We start from the raw sequence: 26,763 nt of genomic DNA, 5'->3' as shown, positions 1-26,763 counted from the left end.
GTTTGATTTACTTGGAGTTACATTCTGTTGTTTAAGTGTTCCCTTTATTTTTTGAGCAGTGTATATTCAGTGATCTCTTAAGAGATTTTCATGCGGTCATATGCTGTACATGTTTTCACATTCCTGTAAGATGAAATGCAACAATGTATCACGCACTTGCACTTTATTTTATATTATCAGTTTTTTACCTCAAAGTTCAGTCATGTTGTTAGGAACAGCGGAACGCACTAAATAAAAATAATAATAAAGTGCGTTCGCCGCTCGGGGTCCAACGTGCAGTAAGTGTTACAACCACTGCTGAGTAATGGCAGACAAGCAATAAGGCGATATAATGCGCACGGGTTCAACTTCACCCGAAGTGCGCAGAGCGGGCTCTGTTCACACACAGAGGTGCCGCAACAAAAACATGCAAAAAGGCTGAGCCTGTTAGAGTCACAGGCCTCAGGTAAATGCACACACGGTATAAGGTCACAGGAGCAGGAACTAAGACAGAGGGGCTACGTCCATCTAGACCTACCGTGTATGCAGCATCGCTATTGCGAACGCCAAGAAGGGCTGCAACTGCAGCGTGGCGTAGGACACTCCCGCTGGACGACAAAGCTACAAAGCAGGTGCTATGTCGGACACTAGCGCAGAGGTGCGGTGTGCACAGTGGCCTAAGGCTTGCCACAGACTGGCGCAGACTACTGAACTAATTCCTTAACCACATGCGTAATATCAGAGGGAAGGGGTTTCATAATAAGTCAGTAACCAGAATCATACATCCGTCACCATTCACACATAGCAGTATAGTCTATACTAGCGCATGGCGGAACGTCCATGTGCACTTTTTATAGCAGCCGGGACCTTCCGGAAGCTTCCAGATCTCTGAGATGGACCAATGAGATCTGGAGCAGGACCTGAGCACAAGACTCCCGATCTCCAATGGGAAACAGTCTCATGAGCATGCTCAGTAGGAGGACAGAGGGACTTATCCCCTGGAGAGATTTGCTGCAAGGCAATCTCCTGTGCAGTAGATAACGAGCAAGAGACCACAGAATGTAAGGGTCTGGATTCCTGCAGAGCAGACGCAGGAACCTGACTCCTAACACATGCAACTTTTGCACGATTCACTTTCTCTTAAGAGTTTACATATCTGAATTCACTTTACATATTGTTATTCATCTGTATAATATGAATTCATTATTATCTGGATTCTGATCACACATTTTAAAAACATCTTGGTATAATTTATATACGTATAATCATGGTGCACCCCTTATCATGCCTTTTTAAATGTTTTTTTCCATGTAATTTATTCCCTTAGGCCGGGGTCACACTGGCGAGGAATACGGGAGAGTGAGAGGCGCTAAAAGCACGCATTAGACACGGACCAATGATTCTCTATGGGGTCCCTCGCACCAGGCGTATATTTCTCCTCAGTATCCTACGCTCCGTGCCACTCGCAGCATGCTGCGATTGTCAGCGTACTACGCCCGTAGTACGCCAATGCAAGTCTATGGGTGCGCAAAAAATACGGATTACACACGGACCACACATGTGACTTGCGAGAAATACGCACCAGGTGTCTTTAGAAACCCTGTCATAGGGCTCCATTATTTGTCCATTTTGCAAGCCTGCGAGAAAATCTCGCCATACGGATGCCATACGGATTACATACGGATGCTTACATGCGCAAAATACGCGACCACACCTTGATTACGGATGACATACGGAGCACTATTTAGGGGTCTGTCATCCGTATTACGCATGTAAAATACTGACCGTATTTTGCGCAGGTTAGTGTGACTCCAGCCTTACAGCACCACTCCAGTTGTTTTTATTTGTTTTTTTTACAGCTGAAGTGGTACTTGAAACCTTAGTCCTCTGCTCCCGCTCCCTGTTTTTCCACACCGCTCCGTTCCTGCAGTGCAATCTTGTTAGCGCAGCTTCTGACTGTCCGGAACTCAGAAGCTAGGTCACAAGCTCTCAATGTAAGTCTATGAAAGCCAGGACAAGGCCAGAACAAGACTCTCAGAGACTTACATTGATTAGTAACCTCCGGCTCACTCCATGAAACACTGGAGCAGCCGGCAGGTCATAAACGGCAGGAGATGAACTGGAGCGGGTGCGAAAAAAGTTGAAAATGCCGGGATTTTAAGCACCACTCCAGTGGTCAAATAAAAAAAATGCTGAAGTGGTGCTTTAAATGAAGCATATCTGACTTTGACTCTGCTTTGTACACAGAGTGCAGCTTTGTGTTCACTACACCGCTCTCATAAAGATTTTTTTTTTTACTGGGTGGAGTAATTATTTCATCACATCTGCCTAAAGGAACATTCCAAACTGTTATATCTTAAGAGAATCATCTTGTTCCCTCGTTCTTTTGATTAATTGTATCCCCTTGATTGTTTAGCAAAGAATACTAGTCTTCTGAAAAGAAAGTTCAGGCATCAAACAGTAAGTACCGCATACTCTTAATTCCCTCTTCTTATTTCTATTATTTTTCCTACATTTTGTGCACCTTAAGTTTTGGAATTAGAAATAATTAATAGACCTATATAATACTTAGAACATATAGAATGAAATCTAAATTTGCAGTTTAAATTGATGTTAGACGCTGGACATCAGCCCTTCTGGCTGGAAAATAACTAATGCATATGTGGTTCTAAGTAAATCCGAAAGATTAAAATTATATATATATACTAGCTGAAGTGCCCGGCGCTGACCGGGCATAGTAACTAACTACGGTTAGTTATAACAATTTATAATGATTATATCTATAATCTATTATAACAAATTATAATGATTATATCTATATATATAAAGCTGAGTGTAGAGCCCCGCCCACTCCACATAGCCACATTCACTATAATATCCCATATCATCCCGTCAGCCAGAGTCACCAGACAACTACCACTAATATCCCACATCATCCCATCACAGACACCGGACTACTCCCCCTAATATCCCACATCATCCTGTCAGCCAGAACCACCGGACTACTACCACTAATATCCCACATCATCCCGTCAGCCAGAGCCACTGGACTACTCCCCCCAATATCCCACATCATCCCGTCAGCCTGAGCTACCGGACTACTACCACTAATATCCCACATCATTCCATCAGCCAGAGCCACCAGACTACTACCCCTAATATCCCACATCATCCAGTCAGCCTGGGGTCAGAACCAGAGCGCTGAGTGGGGCGGTCCTAACTTCCATATCCGGGATCCCTTTAAGTGAGGCCTGAGGTCATAACCAGAGCGCTGATTGGAATTGTCCTCACTTTCATACCAATGATCCCTTTAATAGAAGCCTGGGGTGAGAATCATAGAGCTGAGGGATTTATCCTAACTTCCGAAGATCCCTTTAAGAGAGGCTTGGGGTTAGTGCCAAAGCGCAGAGTGGATTTGACCTCACTTCCACAGTGGGGATCCCTTTAAGAGAGACTGGGATCAGAACCAGAGCGCTGAGTGGATTTGCCGTGACTTGCATACCAATGATCCCTTTAATAGAACCCTGGGGTCAGAATCAGAGCATTGAGGGATTTGCCCTAACTTCCATACAGGAGATCCCTTTAAGAGAGCCTGGAATCAGAACCAAAGCGCTGGATGGATTTGCCCTGACTTCCATACCGGAGATCCCTTTAAGAAAGGCCTGGGGTCAGTACCAAAGCGCAGAGTGGACTTGCCCTAACTTCCATACCAATGATCCCTTTAAGAGACCCTAGGATCAGAACCACAGAGCTGAGTGGAATGGTCCTAACTTCCATACCAGGGATCCCTTTAAGAGAGGCCTGGGGTCAAAACCAAAGCCCTGGAAGGATTTGCTCTGACTTCTATACCAATGATCCCTTTAAGAGGGAAGATATGCCTACGGGGTGGAGGATGTTTGGTGGGGATATGGGCAGGGATTCATTTCTGTCATGTGCTCTGTGCTCCTTTCAAGGGGGCAGACAATGCCTGGGAGCTTATGTTCCCGGGGATGCTAGATTTCTCCCACCATGTCAGTGTCTGCTGAGGTGTTGTCAAGTGGGAAAACTTGCTCACAGCAACCAATCACAGCTCAGCTACTTTTAACCAGCTCTGGTGAAATGAGAGATGCTTAGTGATTGGTTGCAAGGAAAAATGTTGCTCTTAGCAACCAATCACAGCTCAGCCTCTTTTGAACAGCTCTCAATTGTATATACACTTATATATATATATAAAATCAGACAGTGATTGGAAGAATGGGTATTTAAAGAGGACCTGCTCTTATTTTATTCTAAGGCCGGGGTCACACTAACCAACGCAAAATACGGTCAGTATTTTACATGCGTAATACGGATCAATGGCCCCTAAACAGTGCTCCGTATGTCATCCGTAATCAAGGCGTGGTCGCGTATTTTGCGCATGTAAGCATCCGTATGCAATCCGTATGGCATCCGTATGGCGAGATTTTCTCGTCACCTTGCAAAATGGACATATAATGGAGCCCTATGACAGGTTTTATAACAGAAACCAAAGAATAGATATATACTCATAGAATGCATATATATATATTCTATGTGTATATATCTATTCTTTCGTTTATTTATTAAACCTGTCAGTGTGAGTTTACTGTATAGCGCACTGAATTGCCGGCTTTGCTAAAAGACACCGGGTGCATATTTCTTGCAAGTCACATGTGTGGTCAGTGTGTAATCCGTATTTTTTGTGCACCCATAGACTTGCATTGGCGTATTACGGCCGTAGTACGCTGACAATCGCAGCATGCTGCGATTGGCACGGAGTCTAGAATACGGATGAGAAATATATGGCTGGTGCGAGGGACACCATAGAGAATCATTGGTCCGTGTCTTATGCGTGCTTTTAGCGCCTCTCACTCGGCCGTATTCCTCGCCAGTGTGACCCCGGCCTTACTGCTCCACTGGCTATTCTATTTTGTTTTCTGCCATGCTCCCTTGGAAAGACCAAAACAATTAGCACTACATAAAAAGGCCCATAGCTCTAGAGCCGATAGATTTAAGACAAAAAAAAGCAAAAAAAAAAAAAAAAATATGAGAACACTCAGGGAAGTAGCAGGAGTCTAAAGCCACAAGCACACATTGAATATTTGCTCATTTTGTTTTCCTCAGTATTTGTAAGCCAAAACCAGGTGAGGAACAATCCGAGGAAAAGTATAACAGAGACACGTCACCACTTCTGTATTTACCAGCCACTCCTGGTTTTGGCTGACAAATACTGAGGTAAAACACTGACCGAATTCTTAACGTGTGAACGTGGCCTCTTGAGAGCAAAAACTGGCCACTTTTGATCAAGTACCAGGTCCAATTTAAAGACATTGTACAGGTTTATCTGATGAGAAGTTAGAATATATTTTCTATTTTAGTTTTGTCATGAAAAAAAAAAACAACTGAAAAATCTTCCCATTTTAATTGTACAAATATTTGATGAACTTTTCTAATGAAACTGATTTTCATCTAATAATGTGTCACTACTTAGATCATGAATATCAGATAAGTGAGGGCCTGACAACTAGCGCCACCATTAGGCCAAGTGCACACGACTGGATTTTCCGTCCGAGTGCGATCCGACACAACAAGCGACCAATGTTATTCTATGGGGCTTCGCACATGTTCAATGTGATCCACTATACGGGTCAAATTTGGCCATGCAAGTATATAAGTGTGTGGAAATCATCGGACTGCCAGTGCAATCCGATTTTCGCGCACTAACACATTGGAGAAGACGGCAACATTTTGTTTGCAGCGTGCTCCGATTCTCTTATCCATCCTCATCACATCTTTTCATTTATATCCCATGGCAAAGACATGTTATTAACCTCTTAATGACCAGGCCTGAATGGACCTTAATAATCAGATAATGTTTTTCATTTTTTGTTTTTCCTCTATTAGGAAGCCATCATTTTTTTTAGGTGCATATACTTTACTGCATAATTGAAACCACTTTTCGTTGTGAGGCAAATATAGAAACAAGACATTTTTGCTTAAGGTTTTTTTCTTTAATTGGTTTGATTTTTGACCTTCATTCTGCTGTAAAAATGACTTGGCAATATGATTTTCCAGGTCAGTATGCTTATGTCAATATCAAGCATTAATATATGTATATAATCAGTCCAAGAAAATTCACAACTTTTTTTTTTTTTTAAATTGTGATTGTGTCACCATTTTCTGTCAATGGAGCTGTGTGAGGGTTTATTTTCTGCACACGGATCTGATGTTTTTATTGATACCATTCTGGGCTACATATAACAATTTGATTGCTTTTTATTGTATTTTTGGTGGGTATTGCGGAATGTCAAGTGTTTAAATCTCTTTTTTACTTTTGAGCGTTTAATTTACATTTAAATAATTTTTATATTTTGTTAGATTGGACATTTATAGACAGGATGATACCATACATGTTCATTTATCTACTATTTTTCTTTAATGGGAAAAGGGGATGATTTAAACTTTATATAGGGTACATATATGCTTTCCTACCATTTTTTTTCCTTTATTTTTTTTAGTTCCTTTTGGGACTAAACACAGAGTTGTGTGTCACAGTATATAATAGAAATTACATTATCCTATAAAACCCAGCTTCATGTGTTTCTATGAACCTATCACACTTGGGTCGGGAAACCACAACCAGGCCGATCTCGGACTGATTTGCACCGCTGAATGAGCCTTCATCTGAGTGCATTTCTAATGTTAGGCAACCACACCCTTCCTGAATCCTTGGTATGTCATTAGTTGCTCATTATTATTTTGCTCCTGTGCTATAAGGCGGAGGCTTGATATCACCGGTGGCCTGTGTACACTCTGTAATAGAAAGGTATTTTATCTACATATTGGTGAGGATGCTTTTTTTTTTTTTTTTTTTTTTTTAATATATATATAATTTGCATGTGTTTTATGTCCTTTTCAGTTAATTTTTTTTGTTATAAGCAATTTCATAAGACCTTATTCTATGTATTAAAAAAGAAATCCGCCAATAGATGCAGGTGAATTTCAACCTGCCATATATTGCCCTCTCCTGTGTTTTTTTTTTTTTGAGGCTGCGTTCACACGTCGCAGTTTTTTCGTGGTGGTTTTTAATGCATGATTTTGCGGTGAAAACGCAAAAAAAACAGCATCCCAAGCAATCCTATGGGATTCCGCAATGCTGTGCTAATGGTGCGGATTTTACCGTGGCGGAATTGCATTGCGGAAAAATCCGCAGCATGCTCATTAATTTTGCGGAATCGCGGCGATTCCGCCCACATAGGAAAGCATTGTTCTGCTTGCTTTCCGCATGTGGCTGTGCCCACCATGCGAAAAGTAAGCAGAACATTTGCGGATGGTATCCACGGTCCGGAGGAGAGGAGACTGTCCTTCGGACTCTGGGTACCTTATCCCTGTAAAAAATAGAATTAAAATAAAAAAAATCGGGTTATATTCACCTTCCGATGTCCCGTGCAGTGTCCCCAGGCTTCAGCGATACACACGGCAGGTCCCGTTCCCAGTAATGCATTGTGATGACCGTTGCTGACGTCGCTGTCTCGCTATAATGTAGCAATCTCACGAGACTGATGTCATCAAAGGTCATTGCCGCAATGCATCACTGGGAACGGGACCTGCCGGAGCATCGCTGAGGCCTGGGGACGCTACGTGGGATGTCGGAAGGTGAATATAACCCGATTTTTTTTTTTTTTTTTTTTTTTTTTTTTACATTAGGTCTTCTTTACTACTGATGCTGCATAGGCGGCCTCAATAGTAAAAAGTTGGTCACACTAGTCAAACACTGTGTTTGACGAGTGTGACCAACCTGTCAATCAGTTCTCCAAGCGATGCTACAGATTGCTTTGAAAACGCTAGCATTCTGCAAGCTAATTACACTTGCAAATCGCTAGTTTTTCCGCGGGAATTTAAAATGCGATTTTTCCCGCAGAATAGAACTCTGGAATTCCCGCGATAACTTCCGCTGGAGTTCGCTACGTGTGAACTTAGCCTTATTATTCATGTTTATTTTGCTAGGTAATTCAGTTATGACAGGTGAGTGACAATACTGAGGTTTTCCAATTTTCTATGGTTAGCTAGTAAACTAGTCCTTGTAAAGACCCATAAGCCAGGCAGGGGGTATAATATAAACCCTCTTCCATCAGGCTAATATACAGTAGTCTTCATAAATTCACCAAATAATTTTTCTAACAATATGTATAAACTTCTATTGGGGTAATTCTGATTTAGAGGCAGTATAGACTATACACCAGAAACATATGTGGGGATTACACAAGTATTTGATGCATTTCCATTTTTCTGCATCTAATGTAAGTCTATGGGAAAAATCTACATGATAAGCTCAACGTATCTGCAAGGAAAATCAACATGTTTCAGATTTAAAACCTATCCACTCTCCTGGAACTGTAAGAACTCACTGTGAGCAATTAGCTTTACTGAATAGTGAAATGCTGAGAATATGTTGGTGCTCTAGAAATAAAATATAAATTACATTAAGCTACTTTCTACCTGTATGGCGGGCAGGTTCTCACTCGCTCTCGCTGTGTGGAGAGGACTCCAGCGCTGAGCCCGTGTCAGTCAGTGTTACTTAGCTGGAACCAGATCGTAACTGCAGATCTCTCCTATCACATCAGTTTAACCTTTTAAATGCTGATGGCAAGTATGACGGATTTTTATAATGCTTAAAAAATGGTGGCCCTGGGCGTCCTGCGCTACATAATCACAGGGGTGCCAATTGGTTGCCATGACCGCTGGGGCTGTTTGGCCTACCTGTCTGTGATGTGGCATCTCTCCTGATGCCCAGGTTGTGGCTGTTTCATTGGAGATGGTTTATCTGTCAATACCCTGCAGCATATTGCAAAAATGATTTCTGGATCAAATCTTCTGTAAAAAAAAAAAAAAAATATGTATTTTTTTAATGTGTAAATAGCGAATTAAAGAAAAATTAACATATTTGGTATTGCTGTTTGCATACAATTAATAAAATCTAAAAATACTTGGGGAAAGGGGAAAAATAATTATGATACCAACAATTTGCAATCTCTGCCATGCTCCTTTTAAGGCCACGTTCATAGGTTGGTTGTTGTTTTTTCTACCTCAGTATTTGTAAGGGTGTATGCACACGCTGCGGATTCTGCTGCGGATCTGCAGCGGTTTTGGCTCTGTGGGTCCGCAGCAGATTCTGCTGCATTGTACAGTACCTTTATTTCCTATGGAAAAAAAAAATGCTGTGCACATGCTGCGGATTTTTCCGCGGGTTACAATCCGCAGCATGTCAACTCTTTGTGCGGTCGCCGCTGCGGTTTCACACCTTATCCATTATGAGGTGTGAAACCGCAGGGCAAAACCGCAGGCTAATCTGCAGATATTTTTACCAAGAAAATCCGCACAACCAAAAAACTACGTGTGCACTTACCCTAAGCCAAACCAAGAGTGTGTAAAATATCCAGAAGTGGTGATGTGTTTCTATTATACTTTCCTCTGACTGTTCCACTTTTGGTTTTAGCTTAAAGTATAAATACTGAGGTAAAATACCGAACATGTGTTTGTGGCCTAAAGGAGATAAAAATGTCTCGTGAACGAGCATTAGGGCTCGTTCACACACCTGATGTTCTCATATTAGTGCTGTTTGTGCATTTTGACAGATAACCCTTGTGCCTATAATATTCTACGGGGCTGTGCACTTTTACTTCCTTTTTTTTTTTTTTGATCTCCACAAACAAGAGAAACCGATACTCAGGCCAAAATAATGTCAGTTTTTCTCTCGTATGTAGAAAATACTGATATCTGAATGAGCCCTTGAAGTAATTTCAGTCAGTTTTTTTTTCTCAGGTGGTTTTGGAGCATAAAGCCTCCAAAACCCCCCTCCCCCCAAAAACTAGCAGTTTAACCCCTTAATGACCAATGACAGATCTATCTGTCATTGGACGTCTCCCTCTGTTTGGTGCGGGCTTCGGCGATGAGCCCACACCTTTTCCGCCACATGACAGCTGATCTGATCCGCTGACAAGTGCCACTAACAGCCGAAGGAGGACTCGCGATCCTCAAGCAGCTGTTAACCGTCTAAATGCCACGTCAAACGCTGACAGAGGCATTTAACATGCATTTCCAGCAATCGCGACAGAAATCCGCCCACATGATCATGGGTCACCGATGGGTTGGCATGACAATCAGAGGTCTCCTGGAGACCTCTATGGTTGTCACTGCTGGATTACCATGAGTGCCACCCGGTGGTCGGCACTCATAGCAAGTGAGGTATTCTGCTACATGCAGGTGATCTGATCATTGCCTCTATGTAGCAGAGCCGATCGGGTTAGGCTATGTGCACACGTAGTTTTAGGTCCTGCAGATTTTTCCACGCGGATTTGGAAAAATCCGCAGGTAAATTCTCAGGTCAAAAGACCTGCGGATTAGCCTGCGGTTTAGCCTTGCGGTTTCACACCACTACAATGGAGAAGGTGTGAAACCGCAGCGGAATCCGCACAAAGAATTGACATGTTGCAGATTTGAACCCGCAGCAAATCCACGCGCAAAAATCCGCAGCATGTGCACAGCATTTTCCAGTTTACCATTGAAAACAATGGTACTGTACAACGCACCTAAATCTGCTGCGAATCCGCAGATCCTGAAACGCTGCGGATCCGCACCAGAATCCGCACCGTGTGCACATGGCCTTATGGTAGCTTCTAGTCTCCCATGGAGACTATTGTAGCATGCCAAAAGTGAAAAACACATGTTTTTAAAAATATAAAAAAACATAAAAATTCAAATCACCCCCTTTTTGTTACATTCAAAATAAAACCATAAAAAAAATCAAACATACAAATATTTGGTATCGCTGCATTCAGAATCACCCGATCTGTCAATAAAATAAGGATTAACCCGATCGCTAGCGAGGAAAAGTAGAAACGCCAAAATTATTTATTTTTTTTTGCATTAAAATGCAATAATGGGTAATCAAAAGATCGTGTCTGCACAAAAATGGTATCATTAAAAACGTCAGCTTGACACACAAAAAGTAAGCTCTCACCCGAGAGCACGGAAAATATAGATGCTACGGGTATCGGAAAATGGCGCAATTTTTTTTTTTTTTTTTTTTTAAACAAAAATTGGAACTTTTTTTTTTCACCACTTAGAGAAAAAAGAACCTAGACACGTTTGGTGTCTATGAACTTGTAATGACCTGGCGAATCGTAATGGCAGGTTAGATTTAGCATTTAGTGAACCTAGTAAAAAAAATCAAAACAAAAAACAACTGTGGGATTACACTTTTTTTGCAATTTCACTGGACTTGGAATTATTTTCCTGTTCTCCCAGACACGATATGTTAAAACCAATGGCATCGTTCAAAAGTATAACTCGTCCCACAAAAAACAAGCCCTCACATGGCCTTATGGACGGAAAAATAAAAAAGTTATGGCTTTGGGAAGAAGGGGAGCAAAAAACGAAAACCCAAAAACACCTCTGGTCATGAAGGGATTAAAATTCATGATCGATTCTTTAATGATTTGAAGACTTATTGCAACAAAAAGTTCCTGAAGAAAACTGAAATCAGTAGGTAATTAAACTCTCCATTCATTAATATCATGGATTATGAACTGTTTGTGATATTTTTGGAGCATTTTTGCTCCAAGAACTTCTGAGGAAAAAAAAGTAGCAAACCAACCCTTAGGCTATGTGACCATGATCAGGCAGTAGCAGCGTTTTGGATGCAGCACATTTTCGCTTCCTTCTATTGATCGCAGGTAAATCCTCATGTGATCACTCAATCGTGCGGATTTACTGTATACAATGCATTCTATTGTAGTAACTTCTGAGGAATTGACATGCTGCGGATCTGAAAGATGCGTCTCATGTCTGTGTTCCTGCGGAAACTTACATGCACAGTGGATGGGATTTCTAGAAATTTCATGTCCACTATGCTGTAACATCTGGACGCTGCATAAATACGAAGCGTCAAAACCGCAGCAAATCTTGAACTTGGGAACGTCCTCTAAGGGGCTTGTTCATCAGTATTTTGTACCTGTGCCCCTTCCACATTTTATCACCAAGACCTGTCTTCATTATTGGTGTTGTAAAGGAAGCCTTTATTCTGTGTGTGCCTCTTTTTGAAAAAAATAAGTAAAAAAAAAAAAAATTTCCAAACCAAGCAAATTTTAGTTTGTTTTCCCCTGCCTGAATGTGCTTACTAATGAATAACCATATCTATCACTAGATTTGTTTTTTTTATTATTTTATTTTTTTTGTAGATATGCACAATATTACTTCAAAATAATAAATATGACTATATTAACTTTTTTCTTTTGTGTTCTGCGCTTTTCTTTTAAAGTTGCCTTAATTATGAAGGTTGCCATAATTGGAGCAGGCGTAAGCGGCTTGCCATCTATTAAATGCTGTCTGGATGAAGGGTTGGAACCCACCTGCTTTGAAAGGAGCAATGATATCGGGGGGTTGTGGAGGTTTACTGTAAGTAGCATTAGGCTGTTAAATTTTTACAATTTAATTTCCTAGACCTCTTTGCCTTATTAATTTAATGCTTGTTCCCTATCTCTGTTAACACTTCTATATTACTATTAAGGTTTTAATTGTTTTTGTCTAACTGTAGCAACCGTTGATGTGATGTTATCCATGTTCTCTGTAGCAGCACTGTGGTAGTGTAGGAGGAGGAGTCCCCGCTGTGTAGCCGAACCGGAACCAAGGGGACTGTCACCAAGGTTCCTAGGGGGACTGTTTCCGGGGGACATAATTGGAGGACGGACCAGATAGAGTTCTAGAAGGGATGGGGGCGGAGCAAGTATAAAAGGGGCTGAGGACGCCAGCAGAGGGCACTCGACCAAGCAGGGGAGAAGGAGCAGGTAGGCTAGAGGGCGCCAGAGCTAGGAGAAGAGAGCAGCGACTGGAGAGAGACTCGCTGCAGATAGGAGAGAGAGACGGCACCGAGCCGTCCAGCGGGGAGACACCGACTGCCCGACCGCGCTCCTTGCGGCCACCACCGCCCGACTCCAGCCCGCGGCTGCGGTCTGCCTGCGGCCGCCGCAGCTCCACTCCAGCCTGTGGCTGCGGCAACCCACGACCACCGCAGCCCGACTCCAGCCCGTGGCTGCGGCCTGCCCGTGGCCAACGCAACTCGACCCCAGCCCGCTGCTGTGGCCTGCCCGCTGCTGCCCGCGGCCACCTTGGCCCGACTCCAGCCCACGGCTGCAGCCTGCTCGCTGCCGCCCACGTCTACTGCAGCTCGAATCCAGCCCATGGCTGTGGCCTGCCCGTAGCCAACGCAGCTCAACCCCAGCCCGCGGCTGTGGCCTGCCCACTGCTGCCCGTGGCCACTGCAGCCCGACTCCAGCCCTCAGCTGCGGCCTGCTCGCTGCCGCCCGTGGCTACCTCAGCTCGACTCCGGCCTGCGGCTGCGGCTTGTCCGCCGCCGCCCGCGGCCGCCACAGCCCAGCCCCAGCTTGTGGCTGCGGCCTACACACCTCGGTCCCTGGGCAACACCATCCCGCTTCCGCCAGGAGGCGCAACGCAGAGGAACTCTTCAAGGGCCTGTTGTGCCCCCACTCCGCCTGGGCGTAGAAACACCCGAAGTCTGCGCCAGATCCTCGTCGGCTGGGCCCAGTGGCTGAGACACTGAAGCAGCACCGACCACCACTCTGCCAGACGTCAGAGAGGATAAGTGACACGTTGTAGTTAATACCCTGTAGGTTTCTGGACCCGTAGTTGGCCATACCGCGGCCCTATAGTCACCGGTCTCGACCGGGTAGTTGTGTTCGTGTTGCCAGTGTATTCGTGTTTTGATCCCTGCAAGGATAGCCCTTATAGGTATAAATATATATAAAAAGTTACTTCTTTAGTTCATCCCGTCTCCTGTCTCGTCACTGCATCCCGCGTACCTGCGATTGCTACAGTATTAAGAAGGAATAATGAAGAGACGCATGCAAAAAAAGTGCTCTCGCCCTGCAATCTACAGTAGCTTCCCAGGGAGAGTTTTTTTCATGATACCTACATTTCTAACTAGTCATCCTAAAAATAACTTATGGCCTCATTCCAACACATGTGAAAAAAATGGTACTGGTGTCAGTGATATGCATCAGTATGTCACCCATGTGTCCATTTTTACAGTCAAAGTGTCATCAGTGTTTTTTCATGTATAGGTAAAGAAATGAATAAATTGCAAAGCTTCTGCTATCTTTTGCAATGTTAGATATGTAGCGTGCACAGATGACATCCATGTGCTGTACTTGTTTTTCACGGACCCATCGACTTGTATTGGCCACTGTCATCATTGCTGCCAGAAAAATAAAATGGATATGTTTCAATGTCTTTTGCACGGCCACGCGGTCCATGGAAAAAGACATATGAATAGCACCATAGATTATAATGGGTACATGTGGTATTTGTGAAAAATATTGAAAAACATGTATGTGGAGTTCCTGTCAGGGCCGTGGGGATACTCTGTACCGGGCCGGTTCTTAAGGGGATGTGTCATGGCAGCAGTGACCCGGACCGTGACCCTGGGCATCCAATGAAAAAAAAGATGATTAAAGGGGAAATAAAGTTTATAAGAGATGATTCGTGACGCCACCTGTAGTACTCGGCCAAGGATGGCAGACGTTGCTTAAAGAGACCGCTGGAGCTGATGGTGATGCAGTAGAATTGATACAGCTCTCTACAGGTAGAGCTTAGTCACAGGGCAATTATATTGTTAAAGATGGTGATGATGGATGTAGTGCCGGGTGGATGGCACAGTAAATAACTCCGAGGACACAGCAGTGTGCAGTTTCCACACTTTTACACATGGTTTGAAGTGCAGGCCGGGGCACTAGTTACAGATGACCATGGAGGTCCTGGGAACCTGGAAGCAACTTAGTATCCACTAAGTCAGATGGGTTTTGAGGCCTCCTTACTGCGCTGTCCTCAGAGGTCCTTGCTGCCTAAAGCTATGCTCAATCCTCTGTTCCTTATTGTTCTGATGTACTTGCTCATATGGCTGGCAGCTTGAGCCTATTGCAGGTGTCGCTCCTTTATGGTGGCTCCGGGCTATGGTCTGCTGCTGGGCCTTCGGGTGTTTGATGGGCCAGGAGACTTGGAATCCTCTGCCCTCCGGATTTAGCTGCTGGGACTGTTGTACCCATCATCCACGGACACTGACGTCCGGCTTCTAGCGCTCCACTCCCCAGGTTCTCTTTCACTTCTTCTATCTCCTCTCTTCACTCAGACTCTGTCTCTCTCAGTCCCAGACACTGACTGACTGACCCCTCCTCCAGGTCAGAACTAATAGGGAAGCTCTACTGAAACCGGGTTTAGAGCTCCCCTTTCTGGTCTGGAGTCAGGAAAAGTGTTGGAGGTAAGTGTTATCTGGTCAGGGAACCCCTCCTTGCTTCCAGGCAGGTCATCACCCCCCTGTGAGGGAGGCAATGCCACTGCGGCAACCGGACTCCTGAGGTGCCACATATGTAGCGCTTAAAAGGGAATCTGAATGTAGAATCAACCCTTCTAAGCTGTGTATGTGGGCATACAGGTCATTGGGAGCTGAATAAAATGACACCATGATATCTGAAATCCAATGTCTTATTCCAGAGAAATACATATTTTTCTTAGATCTTAACAGCCAATTCACACACTATGGGCTGGACATGGGTCTCTCTGAGAATCTGCCTCCAGAGATTATTATAAAAGAAAGGAGGTGTTGCCAGTGTGAGACATGTAATGACTGACAGTCTGCTCTTCTGATGTATATGAGGCCTGCCCATAGATCTTAAAGGGAGCATGTCACCCCCCCCCAGGGCGTTTTTAAGTAAAAGAGCCACCTTCAGCAGCACTAAGGCTGCATTCTGTGAAGGTGGCTCTTCTATTTCTGACCTCTAGTAACGCAGAAATATTGACTTTTATAAATGGGTCCTCGTACCTGTAAAGCGTCCCATAGGTATGGTGTGTCCCTCTGTATCAGACGTCTGCCAGCCGTACATCATGCCTCTGTCCTGTGTCTGGGCACCGCCTCCTCCTGTGTAGTATGCCAGTGCTGTGACAACACTAGCTGCGTCTTCCCCCATCCCCCTCCTCCTCTTTCTTTTTCCTCCCTCAGCACTCAGCGTCTGATGAGCTGACCTGCCAGTACTTGAAAAAAGCTCCATCATGCGGCTATGTTGTGCGTGCTGAGCTTGTATGGTGGAATTAGATCCAACAGGCCAGTCTTGCAGACCTGTAGACTGTTTGCCACCATATGGTGCCTGTATGAGACAGCGTTTTCTTGAAAATGAGGTTTTTAGTGAATAAGTGACATATATACAGGGTGGTCCAAAAGTAGGTGGACAGTATGATCCAGACAGGCGGCTGCATTTTAGTGAGATTATGCTTAACGAAATTGAAGAAAATCCAGTAATATTAGATAACATTATATGGAGTGATGAATCTTCTTTCAAATTATCTGGCAATATTAACAGACATAATTGTATTTACTAGTATAATAAGAACATGGATTTAACATTAGAGCAACTAAATGAGCCTGGTATCAATGTTTGCGGTTGTATTTCAAGTTTTGGTGCTTTGGGACCATTTTTTATTTTTTTTATTTTTTTTATAAAACATTCACAGTAGGTAAGTATCTCGAAATTCTAATGAATCAAGTTGTTCCCCAGTGACAGCAACAGCCTAATTCAAATGACCTTTATTTCCAACAAGATGGGGCATTATTCAAGAGTAGTCCGTGAGTATCTTGATGAAACATTTCTTAATAAATGGATTGGCCGAAGAGGCCCACTTGATTGGCCGGCACGTTCACCAGACTTGGGAAGTACTCAAAGACAAAGTTTATTGTCGAAAACCAAAAAGTGTCAGTGATTTGAAAAATTACATAAGAGATGCATTTCAAGAAATATATTATATATAAATCAAAATAAATGTTACTTTCTGTCCACCTACTTTTGGACTACCCTGTATACAGTATAGACCCGACCACCTACTTTTGGACTACCCTGTATACAGTATAGATCCATGGCAATACATAGGCACCTTATTATAAATCCTTACAGCACAGATCTGTGACATGGCATGTCCTAAAAGACTAAGGCTATGTGCACTCGGTGCGGATTCTGCTGCGGATCCGCAGTGGATTTGTCCCTGCGGATTCGCAGCAGAACTGCATGTGATGTACAGTAGCATTAAAGGCTATGCAAAACAAAATCCGCAGTGCACATGCGGCGATTTTTTTCCGCGCAGATTTGGTGCGGGATGAAAAATGCAGCATGTCACTTCTTTTGTGTGGTTTTGCTGCAGTTTTCCACCTGCTCCATTCTAGAAATCCGCAGGTCGAAAACTGCAGGGGAAAACCGCACACTACATGCAGTAAAACCGCACAAAAAAGGCACTAAATCCGCAGGAAAAATGCAGGTCATTTGACCTGCGGATTTAGTAAATTCTGCTTGGAAAATTCCAAAGCAGAATACGCACCGTGTGCACATACTCTGGAAATCTGCTTAGCATTCTGCACGGCAACAAATGTGGTACATGGAATACCGGGATTCAATTGAAGCCCCCAACTGAGCCATTAAAAGGAAACTGTCACCTCAGAAAACACTATATTTACCTGGAGATTTAGGGTTTATCTGCAGGCAAATGTCATACAATGCTGTCCAACCACCTTACTAGAAGTGCAGCCACCAAAAAGAGAAATGACTTATTTTCTCCTGGGAGTCTCTGGCTTTCAGTCATTGCACTCTGACAGCTTGTTGTCTGTCGAGGGAGCTATGAAAGTGCCGATGCGTACTTGCAACTGCCACCAGGGCCAGCCCGAGAGATTACGGCGCCCAAGGCGAAACTATTTTGTTGCGCCCCTACTATTTTTGGCAGTAGATGAAAACTTGGGATTTAAATTTAGGAGCAAAATAAACCACAACAATGATTGATTAACTCTCTCCTAACTCTTTAATCTTCTCAGAAGTTGTATAGGACAAATATATACAAAGTAATCAATAACACAAAACAAAAACGACCATAGGTAATTAAAATTTTTGTTTCCTTGCCTTTTTTTCTTGAAAAGGATGACACTAAGTCACCGAGATTAATTTGTTTAGCAACTTCAGATTCTATCGAAATTGTTGCCAACCCAACCAACCTCTCTTGCGTCATATTTGCCCTTAAATATGTACACTTTTCTTTCCATCCCTAAAACTTTTTGCCTTTTGAAAAGATTTTTTATAATTTTTTCTATTTTTTCCTCTGGCGCCCCCTTTGGGTCGGCGCCCTAGGCGGCCGCCTAGTTCGCCTATACGTTCGGGCCGGCCCTGACTGCCACTCACCGTATAGTGAGCAGTGACTGTAGCTGTGCCGTGCACTCCCTAATGACTGAAAGGGAGGGATTAAAGGAGTTTTCTGAAATAAAGTTCATTTCAGTTAATAGATCTTGGAATAATAATTTCCACAATTGGATGTGTGTTAGATTATCTCAGCACAGGTACATTTTATGGAAACACATCCTATGGTGGAAATTATTATTCCAAGATCTATTGATTTAAACTGTTGAGTAAAATGAACTTTATTTGTGAGAAAACCCCTTTAAGAAAATTTTCTCACAGTAGCCACATTCACAGTTTAGCCTTCTTCACAGGTCCGTATAAAACATATACAGTGGGGAAAAAAAGTATTTAGTCAGCCACAAATTGTGCAAGTTCTCCCACCTAAAAAGATGTGAGGCCTGTAATTGACATCATAGGTAGACCACAACTATGAGAGTCAAATTGAGAAAACAAATCAAGAAAACCACTGAGCAAGTCATGAGTAAGACTGCTTAGTGCAGTCGAAACGCGTCAAATGGGTCAAGTCAACCATGTAAATTTTTATTTTGTATGCACTATATTTTCTTTTAAAAAAGAAAAAGAAAAGGAAAATCCAGTCCTGATGGGCCGGACTCCAATTTTTTCTGTTATCCTTGATGTGAGGCCAGGGTGAGGCCGGTGTCTGAGCTCCAAGTGGATGAGCATAGAGCAACTGGGTGAGCTGGAATCAAATTTTATACCTGCAACGTAAGCCTATATCTGCAGGTAAATAGCGCTTTCTGAGCTTCTCTTTAAGTATAATGAAGCAAACAAAGTATTTTCCTCATTAGGCCACGTTCCCACAATGAGTTTTTGGTGAATTTTGTTTCTGTGCATTTTCACAGTGTCAAAAAAGGCAGTGGTGCATGTTTCAAAACTGCAACATGTCAATTTTCTCTTGCGGGTATGCTGAGTTTTATGTGCAGATTTTCCTCGTAGACTCGCATTAGATGCAGGTAAAAAGCGCACGTGTTTTTGTGCCTTTTCACTGCAGAAACACATGTAATCAGCACATGACTATATAGATAAAGTTTTGTCAAAACCATATACCAGGAACTATAAAAACCAAAGCAGCTTTATTTAAAAAAAGATTCCCTTTTAAGTAAAATGGGAATCTTGTCTATTTACTTCATAGCATTGCACATTCAGCATATGTAACGTTTATTGCTGTAGCTTGTCCCTTATCTTGCTTTTCGCGACCTGGCTAGTCAAGAGTATGCAAATATTCACGCCTACCCCTCTGTGCCGATGTCTGTGATTTGGGCCCTCCATTCAATTGAATGGAGGTCAGGGTCTGAGTAACGTACTGGTACACAAACCTGGCCGGCCCCAAACATCCTTGGATACACCTATCTTTATTAGCCCTGGGTCACTTCTCAATTGTGACCGTTGGCTCTAACTTCCGGCCAGTGAGAAACTGCGGTTACAAGATGGCGGAGAGGGACCACAGCAGTGACAGGAAGAGCTGAACATGGTGGCTTGTTAGTGTATATTACGAGGCGCAGGGAACATGGATTAATGGATACCATTACAGGGGTGAAATAAATAAAACAGAACAATTTGTGGTTGTCTGTCAACTAGGTCCACAGATAACATCGCTGGTATGAGGTTCACTTGTAGTAATCGCAGGTGCGCGGGATGCAGTGACGAGAGACTGGATGAACTTAAGATGTGACATATATATATACCTATAGGAGCTATCTTGAGCAACCAAACAAGCTAATGTGACACCCCAGAGTCCGGTTGTCGCAGTGATATTGCCTCCCTCTAAGAGGTGAAGTCATGCTTGGAGGCAGAAAAGGGACCCCCATGCTAGGCAGCATAGATTTAATCACAATTTCCTGCTGCAGGTCAGAAAAGGGAGATGCCTTATAAATTCTGGCCAGCAGAGGGGGTTGGTGAGTCAGATAGAAATCAGCTGAGGGAGTTGTCATGGAAACGAAGCAGCTGTGAGGAGAAATGACAGTTAAAAACGTGAGGACGTGAGGTAAAGAGATCTTTCTGGAAGATCCTGTCAGATGAAGACAGGGAGCTGATCTGAGAGGAGCTCAATAGGAAGAGCTGATCTGTGAAGAGGGAAAGGACAAGAGCAGAGACTGAGAGACTCTAGGGAAGCTAAAATACTGCATATAGCAGACCCCTGAGTGAAGCGCTAATAAAGATAAAAGGGACATCAGAGTCCTAGGCTGACAGGAGCTGTAAGTCCTGATAGCCGAATCTGAAAGTACAGGGGATTGTAAATTCCTGTGCATATTGAACACCTGAGGGCACGTCAGCGGATAAGGAGCCCGGGGCTGATGGTGAAAAGGACAGTACTCGTGGAATAGGCTCACACTGACAGCCGTACAGGTTAGTGAAACCATCACGAATAGAGGGTCGCAGCACAGTTATATACAGCAGAGACCCACACACAAAGCGCAGAAGGAAGGTCCTAAACCCCCACCTGGCAAGGTGGATCCCCAGAATACCTCCAGGTGAGCCGGACTCATTCCATCACCTGTATGTGGTACTCCGGTCTGCAACCTATTACCAGTAAAAGGTAAAGAAACTGCACCTCTCTGTGTCCTCTCATTTATCTGCACCTCAATGTTTACAGCCATTTTTACTATTTATTTAACATCTTTGCCCTGGGACTACAGCCCTACCTGTGGAGGGCTGCAACATCATAGCTGCACCCAACATCCATCCCAGAGAAGCAACATCGCAGCGCTGGTCACCTCTGACTCGAATACCACAGGTGGCGTCACGTATTTCACCGTCTAATAACTTTATTTTCATTTTTACCACATAAATACCACACAACTTTCCCCTATTTCATTTACTGGATGCCTCTGGGCCACAGACTGGGTTGCCGCAGCTGTGACATCATCCCCCATTGAAGTTGACGGGCCCGGTACCGAGTACCCCCAGGCCCCACGGGGCGCCCCTCTAACAACAGTTGTCCTCGCAGGGATCAAAACAAGAATACACTGGTAACACGAACACGACTAACCCAGCCAAGACCGGTCACTATAGGACCGTACTATGGCCAACTACGGGTCCTGAATATTAATTACAAGGTGTCACTTATCCTCACTGACGTCCGGCAGAGTGGTGGTCGGTGCTGCTTGACGTTTCAGTTGCTGGGCCCAGTTTATGATGATCTGGCAAGACTTCGGGCGTTCCTACGCCCAGGCGAAGCGGAGGCACAGCAGGCCCCTGAAGGGCTCCTCTGCGTTGCACCTCCCGGTGGAGGCGGGATGGTGTTGCCTGGAGACTGGGAGGTGTAGGCCGCAGCCACAAGCCTGGAATGGGCGGTGGCGGACAGGCCGCAGCCGCGGGCTGGAGTGGAGCGGCGGCGGCCGCGGGCGACAGCGGACAGGCCGCAGCTGAGGGCTGGAGGGAGCGGTGGCAGCTGCGGGCTGAAGTGGAGCGGGCGGCAGCGGACAGGCCGCAGCTGTGGGCTGGAGTGGAGCGGTCGCGGGTGGCAGCGGACAGGCCGCAGCTGCGGGCTGGAGTTGAGAGGTGCCAGCAGCGAGGAGCGTGGTCGGACGGTCGGTGTCTCTGTGCTGGACGGCTCAGTGCCGTCTCCCTCCTTTCTACGGTGAGTCTCCATTTAGTACCTCCAGTCACTGCTCTCGTCTTCTTGCTCTGGCTCTCTGGCGCCCTCTAGCTTCCCTGCTCCTTCTCCCCTGCTCCGTTGAGTGCCCCCTGCTGGTGTTCTCAGCCCCTTTTATACTGGCTCCTCCCCCATCCCTTCTAGAACTGTGTTTCGTCTCCTAATTATGTCCCCCGGAAACAGTCCCCTTGGTTCAGGCCCGGTTACACATCAGGATCTCCTCCTCGTACACATTGAGCATGTAAGACACCCAATTAACTAAAATTAATATAATCTTATATAAATCTATGAAAATTCTTAAACATTAAATCATCCTTTTTATTTTCTTCCTTAGAACAACATAGAGAATGGCAGAGCCAGCATTTATCAATCTGTTGTCAGCAACACTAGCAAAGAAATAATGTGTTACAGCGATTTCCCGTACCCAGAGGACTTCCCAAACTTTCTTCCTAATTCCAAGCTGTTGGAATACATAAGAAAATATGCTGCCAATTTTAATCTCCTGAAATATATCCAATTCAAGGTAAAAAATAAAACAAATTAAGGTCCACACATTTTTATAACCATTTTGTAGTAGTTTTTTGCTACCTAATCTGATAGCAGCATAATATAGGCAAAGAGAAGCTGAATCCAATGATGTATCACTTACTTGCTTGATAACTGAATTGGGAAGAGGGTGCCATAAAAAAATGAAATATGGATCAACTTAAAGCATGCTTGTAAATTGCATAGGACAAGAGAAAAAAGTGCATCTACAGTTGTGGCCAAAAGTATTGACACCCCTGCAATTCTGTCAGATAATACTCAGTTTCTTCCTGAAAATGATTGCAAACACAAATTCTTTGGTATTATTATCTTCATTTAATTTGTCTTAAATGAAAAAATACAAAAGAGAATGAAGCAAAACATTGATCATTTCACACACAACTCCAAAAATTGGCCAGACAAAAGTATTGGCACCCTCAGCCTAATACTTGGTTGCACAACCTTTAGCCAAAATAACTGTGACCAACCGCTTCCGGTAACCATCAATGAGTTTCTTACAATGCTCTGCTTGAATTTTAGACCATTCTTCTTTGGCAAACTGCTCCAGGTCCCTGATATTAGAAGGGTGCCTTCTCCAAACTGCCATTTTTAGATCTCTCCACAGGTGTTCTATGGGATTCAGGTCTGGACTCATTGCTGGCCACCGCTTTCTCTCAAACCATTTTCTAGTGCTTTTTGAAGTGTGTTTTGGGTCATTGTCCTGCTGGAAGACCCATGACCTCTGAGGGAGACCCAGCTTTCTCACACTGGGCCCTACATTATGCTGCAAAATTTGTTGGTAGTCTTCAGACTTCATAATGCCATGCACATGGTCAAGCAGTCCAGAGGCAGCAAAGCAACCCCAAAACATCAGGGAACCACCGCCATGTTTGACTGTAGAGACCGTGTTCTCTTCTTTGAATGCCTCTTTTTTTTTTTTTTCTCCTGTAAACTTTATGTTGATGCCTTTGCCCAAAAAGCTCTACTTTTGTCTCATATGACCTGAGAACATTCTTCTTAAACGTTTTAGGCTTTTTCAGGTATGTTTTGGCAAACTCCAGCCTGGCTTTTTATGTCTCGGGGTAAGAAGTGGGGTCTTCCTGGGTCTCCTACCATACAGTCCCTTTTCATTCAGACGCCGACGGATAGTACGGGTTGATACTGTTGTACCCTCGGACTGCAGTGCAGCTTGAACTTGTTTGGATGTTAGTCGAGGTTCTTTATCCAACATCCGCACAATCTTGCGTTGAAATCTCTTGTCAGTTTTTCTTTTCCGTCCACATCTAGGGAGGTTAGCCACAGTGCCATGGGCTTTAAACTTCTTAATGACACAGCGCACGGTAGACACAGGAACATTCAGATCTTTGGAGATGGACTTGTAGCCTTGAGATTGTTCATACTTCCTCACAATTTGGTTTCTCAAGTCCTCAGACAGTTCTTTGGTCTTCTTTCTTTTCTCCATGCTCAATGTGGTACACACAAGGACACAGGACAGGGGTTGAGTCAACTTTAATCCATGTCAACTGGCTGCAAGTGTGATTTAGTTATTGCACCTGTTAGGTGCCACAGGTAAGTTACAGGTGCTGTTAATTACACAAATTAGAGAAGCATCACATGATTTTTCGAACAGTGCCAATACTTTTGTCCACCCTCTTTTTTATGTTTGGTGTGGAATTATATCCAATTTGGCTTTAGGACAATTCTTTTTGTGTTTTTTCATTTAAGACAAATTAAATGAAGATAATACCAAAGAATTTGTGTTTGCAATCATTTTCAGGAAAAAACTGAGTATTATCTGACAGAATTGCAGGGGTATCAATACTTTTGGCCACAACTGTATACAAAAAGGGATCATATAATTAGACAACATGATTTTGAGAAAACCAACACATGGGTGGTATGAAATACTGCAAGACATGCCCACAATATGACAATGTGGAACCTCCTATAGATACTGTTGATGAGACTAATGGCCCTTGATGTGGAAAAAAATGGTTAAAGAGTCCATGTAAGTGATTTATCCACACAATCCATAAATGTGTGTGGAAAACACTAGATATAACCAACAACCAGGACAAACATAAACAATCAAAGACTAGTTAAGTCTCCCTGATGTTGCCTATGAATAATGCTTTCTCAGCACTATGCACAGGGTAACAAAGAATATATGAGACCATAAAGATAGAACTAAAAAAAAAATCCCTGCATGAAACTTATGGGTGTATAAGTATTAAGTGCACTAGTGCATGCAACAATGTGCAAAATCAGACACTATTGAACCGGACGGCCGCAACATGGGTCAGTATACAAGAGAGGAAATGCAAAAGTATGTATCTATTGAAAGCTACCGGAATCAAACCTGCATATACCAAGGTAAGGCAATGTAAATGGGGCCATGTCAGCAAACAAGTCAAATGGAGGACAAACAAATACCACGCGTATCGCCACTGGCGTATGTGGCTTCAGGGGTTAAATATAGCATATATACAACACACATGCTAGTTCTACCACATGATGATTCTCTAAATGCAGGATGACATCTCTCCAATGTTCAAATACTTATTAAATTATTGGAGAATGCCAGAAAAGAGATTATACCGATATTATGTGGACACTGAAAGATAACATTAGTCGCTATTCCTTTTTGTCCTCCTCAAGACTGTTGTCGTCGGTGTGAGAAAATGTAAAGACTTTGAAAGCAGTGGCCAGTGGAATGTCACCACCGAAAAGGATGGGAAGCAGGAAACCACTATTTTTGATGCAGTCATGGTTTGTTCTGGTCACCATATTGTTCCGTACTATCCAGTGGAATCCTATCCCGGTAAGAATTCAATAAAATACAATGTATTGTTTATTATCCAGTAAAAAGCTGAAAGTTAGAGCTTTTATCTACAGTGAAATCAGTGATTACTACAGTCATGACCAAGTGGCATTAGCATGAATCCAATGGAATCCTAAAAACATATTCCAATGTTATAATTTACCCTTCCATAGCTGAATGAGGAGCTTATACCTTATATTTAAATGTATAATCTAAATGATTAGCTGTTCTACAGGCATTAAAAATTTTAGAGGGCAACATTTCCATAGCCGAGAGTACAAGAATTCTGATGGCTACAAAGGCAAACGAGTTGTTGTTGTTGGAATGGGGAATTCTGCAGCTGATATTGCTGCTGAGCTCAGTCGAACAGCTTCCAAGGTGAGGAAAATCCGAAATTCTACATAATTTTATTATTTTGCAAGCAAAGAACAGTCTATTGCAGTCTAACAAATGTAAAATGAATTGTACACTATGGCAAGACTGTGAGGCTGCGTGCCCATGATGAGTTCTTGGTGTGTTTTTGATATTGCTTATTTTCGCTTTGTGAAAAACATATCAGCTTGGAGTTTCAGTAAGGTGAATAGTAATTATAGAACTCGCATGCACACTGTGCTTCTTTTTTTTTTTACTGTTTAAACTGTCATTCGGTACAAGTTTCGAATTCACAGCATGTCGATTTCTCTTGCAAGTGCACTTCGATTTCTGTTCATTATTTTTGCCCATACGCTTGCAGTAAATGTGTAAATTCGCAGGTAAAATGCACATGCATTTTTAGTGTGATTTCACTGTGGAAATGCATAAAAAATCCATGTAATTGACATGCAATGTTTTGTCAAATACCAGGAAGGAAATATCAAAAAGCAGTTTTCTTTAAAACATGACATGCCAAAAAGACAATTCACAGCATCAAAAAGCTTGCTGACAAATGCATGTTTAAAAAAAGCACCTAAACACCATGAAAATATAAAATATTCTAATTTACGTATTGGGTGCAGAACATCTGCAACATCAAAAGCTTATTGTTTGAATGTAGCCAAAGGGAACACCTAAGAAAAGAAAATGCCCCAGTCATTCCTCCCCCTTTATTGTCTCCTTTTTATTTGCTCCTATTTAGATTCATATTAAATCTGATCCAAAATGAACAGTAGCATACCTCCCAACTTTTGAAGAAGGGAAAGAGGGACAAAGGATGTGGCACGCTGCAGTGAATTTTAGACCATGCCCCCAACCCACCCATTTTACTATCACACCCATGTCCACACCCAGCCACACCTATTTAGCACTGCTGATAACACTGACTAGTACTAAGGGCACGGTGGCTGGCATTATGGGCACAGTGGCTGGTACTGTGGGCACACTGACTGGTACTAAGGAAAAGAAAGAAAACAGAGAGAAAAAAGAAAACAGAGAAAGAAAGGAGAGCGAGAGAGAACAGAGAAACACAGAGGGGAAAGAGAGCAGAGAAAAAAGGGGAAAGAAAGAACAGAGAAATAGGGGAAAGAAAAAAGAACAGAGAGAACAGATTGAGAGAAAAAGAGGGGAAAGAA

General features: G+C 43.3%; 2 protein-coding genes across 16 annotated transcripts in view; one reads left to right on the top strand and one right to left on the bottom strand.

The window, feature by feature from the left end:
- LOC141085930 (dimethylaniline monooxygenase [N-oxide-forming] 2-like) overlaps positions 1 to 9,471 on the bottom strand; it is a 207,700-nt gene extending 198,229 nt beyond the window's left edge. For 3 of the 8 annotated variants that reach the window (XM_073571573.1, XM_073571587.1, XM_073571580.1), the window contains exon 1: positions 8,476 to 8,591. The gene's annotated coding sequence lies outside the window, so the exon portion shown is untranslated. Of the gene's footprint in view, positions 1 to 8,475; positions 8,599 to 8,736; positions 8,851 to 9,382 lie in introns of those variants that run through there. The other 5 variants (XM_073571574.1, XM_073571583.1, XM_073571577.1 and 2 more) reach the window with 5 other exon arrangements.
- The window catches only part of LOC141085929 (dimethylaniline monooxygenase [N-oxide-forming] 2-like), a 42,076-nt gene continuing 17,610 nt past the window's right edge, over positions 2,298 to 26,763 (top strand). For 4 of the 8 annotated variants that reach the window (XM_073571565.1, XM_073571570.1, XM_073571572.1 and 1 more), the window contains exons 1-5: positions 6,012 to 6,051; positions 12,296 to 12,432; positions 22,205 to 22,393; positions 25,054 to 25,216; positions 25,452 to 25,594. In XM_073571565.1, the coding sequence (XP_073427666.1) occupies positions 6,027 to 6,051; positions 12,296 to 12,432; positions 22,205 to 22,393; positions 25,054 to 25,216; positions 25,452 to 25,594 (657 nt within the window). In that variant the 5' untranslated portion in view covers positions 6,012 to 6,026. Of the gene's footprint in view, positions 2,440 to 6,011; positions 6,052 to 6,564; positions 6,822 to 12,295; positions 12,433 to 22,204; positions 22,394 to 25,053; positions 25,217 to 25,451; positions 25,595 to 26,763 lie in introns of those variants that run through there. The other 4 variants (XM_073571568.1, XM_073571569.1, XM_073571567.1 and 1 more) reach the window with 4 other exon arrangements.

This window comes from Dendrobates tinctorius, unplaced genomic scaffold (assembly GCF_039654945.1).
Source record: "Dendrobates tinctorius isolate UK_male_01 unplaced genomic scaffold, ASM3965494v1 ptg000029l, whole genome shotgun sequence".
NCBI classification, from domain to species: Eukaryota; Metazoa; Chordata; class Amphibia; order Anura; family Dendrobatidae; genus Dendrobates; species Dendrobates tinctorius.
This window is presented reverse-complemented; position numbering and strand designations above follow the sequence as displayed.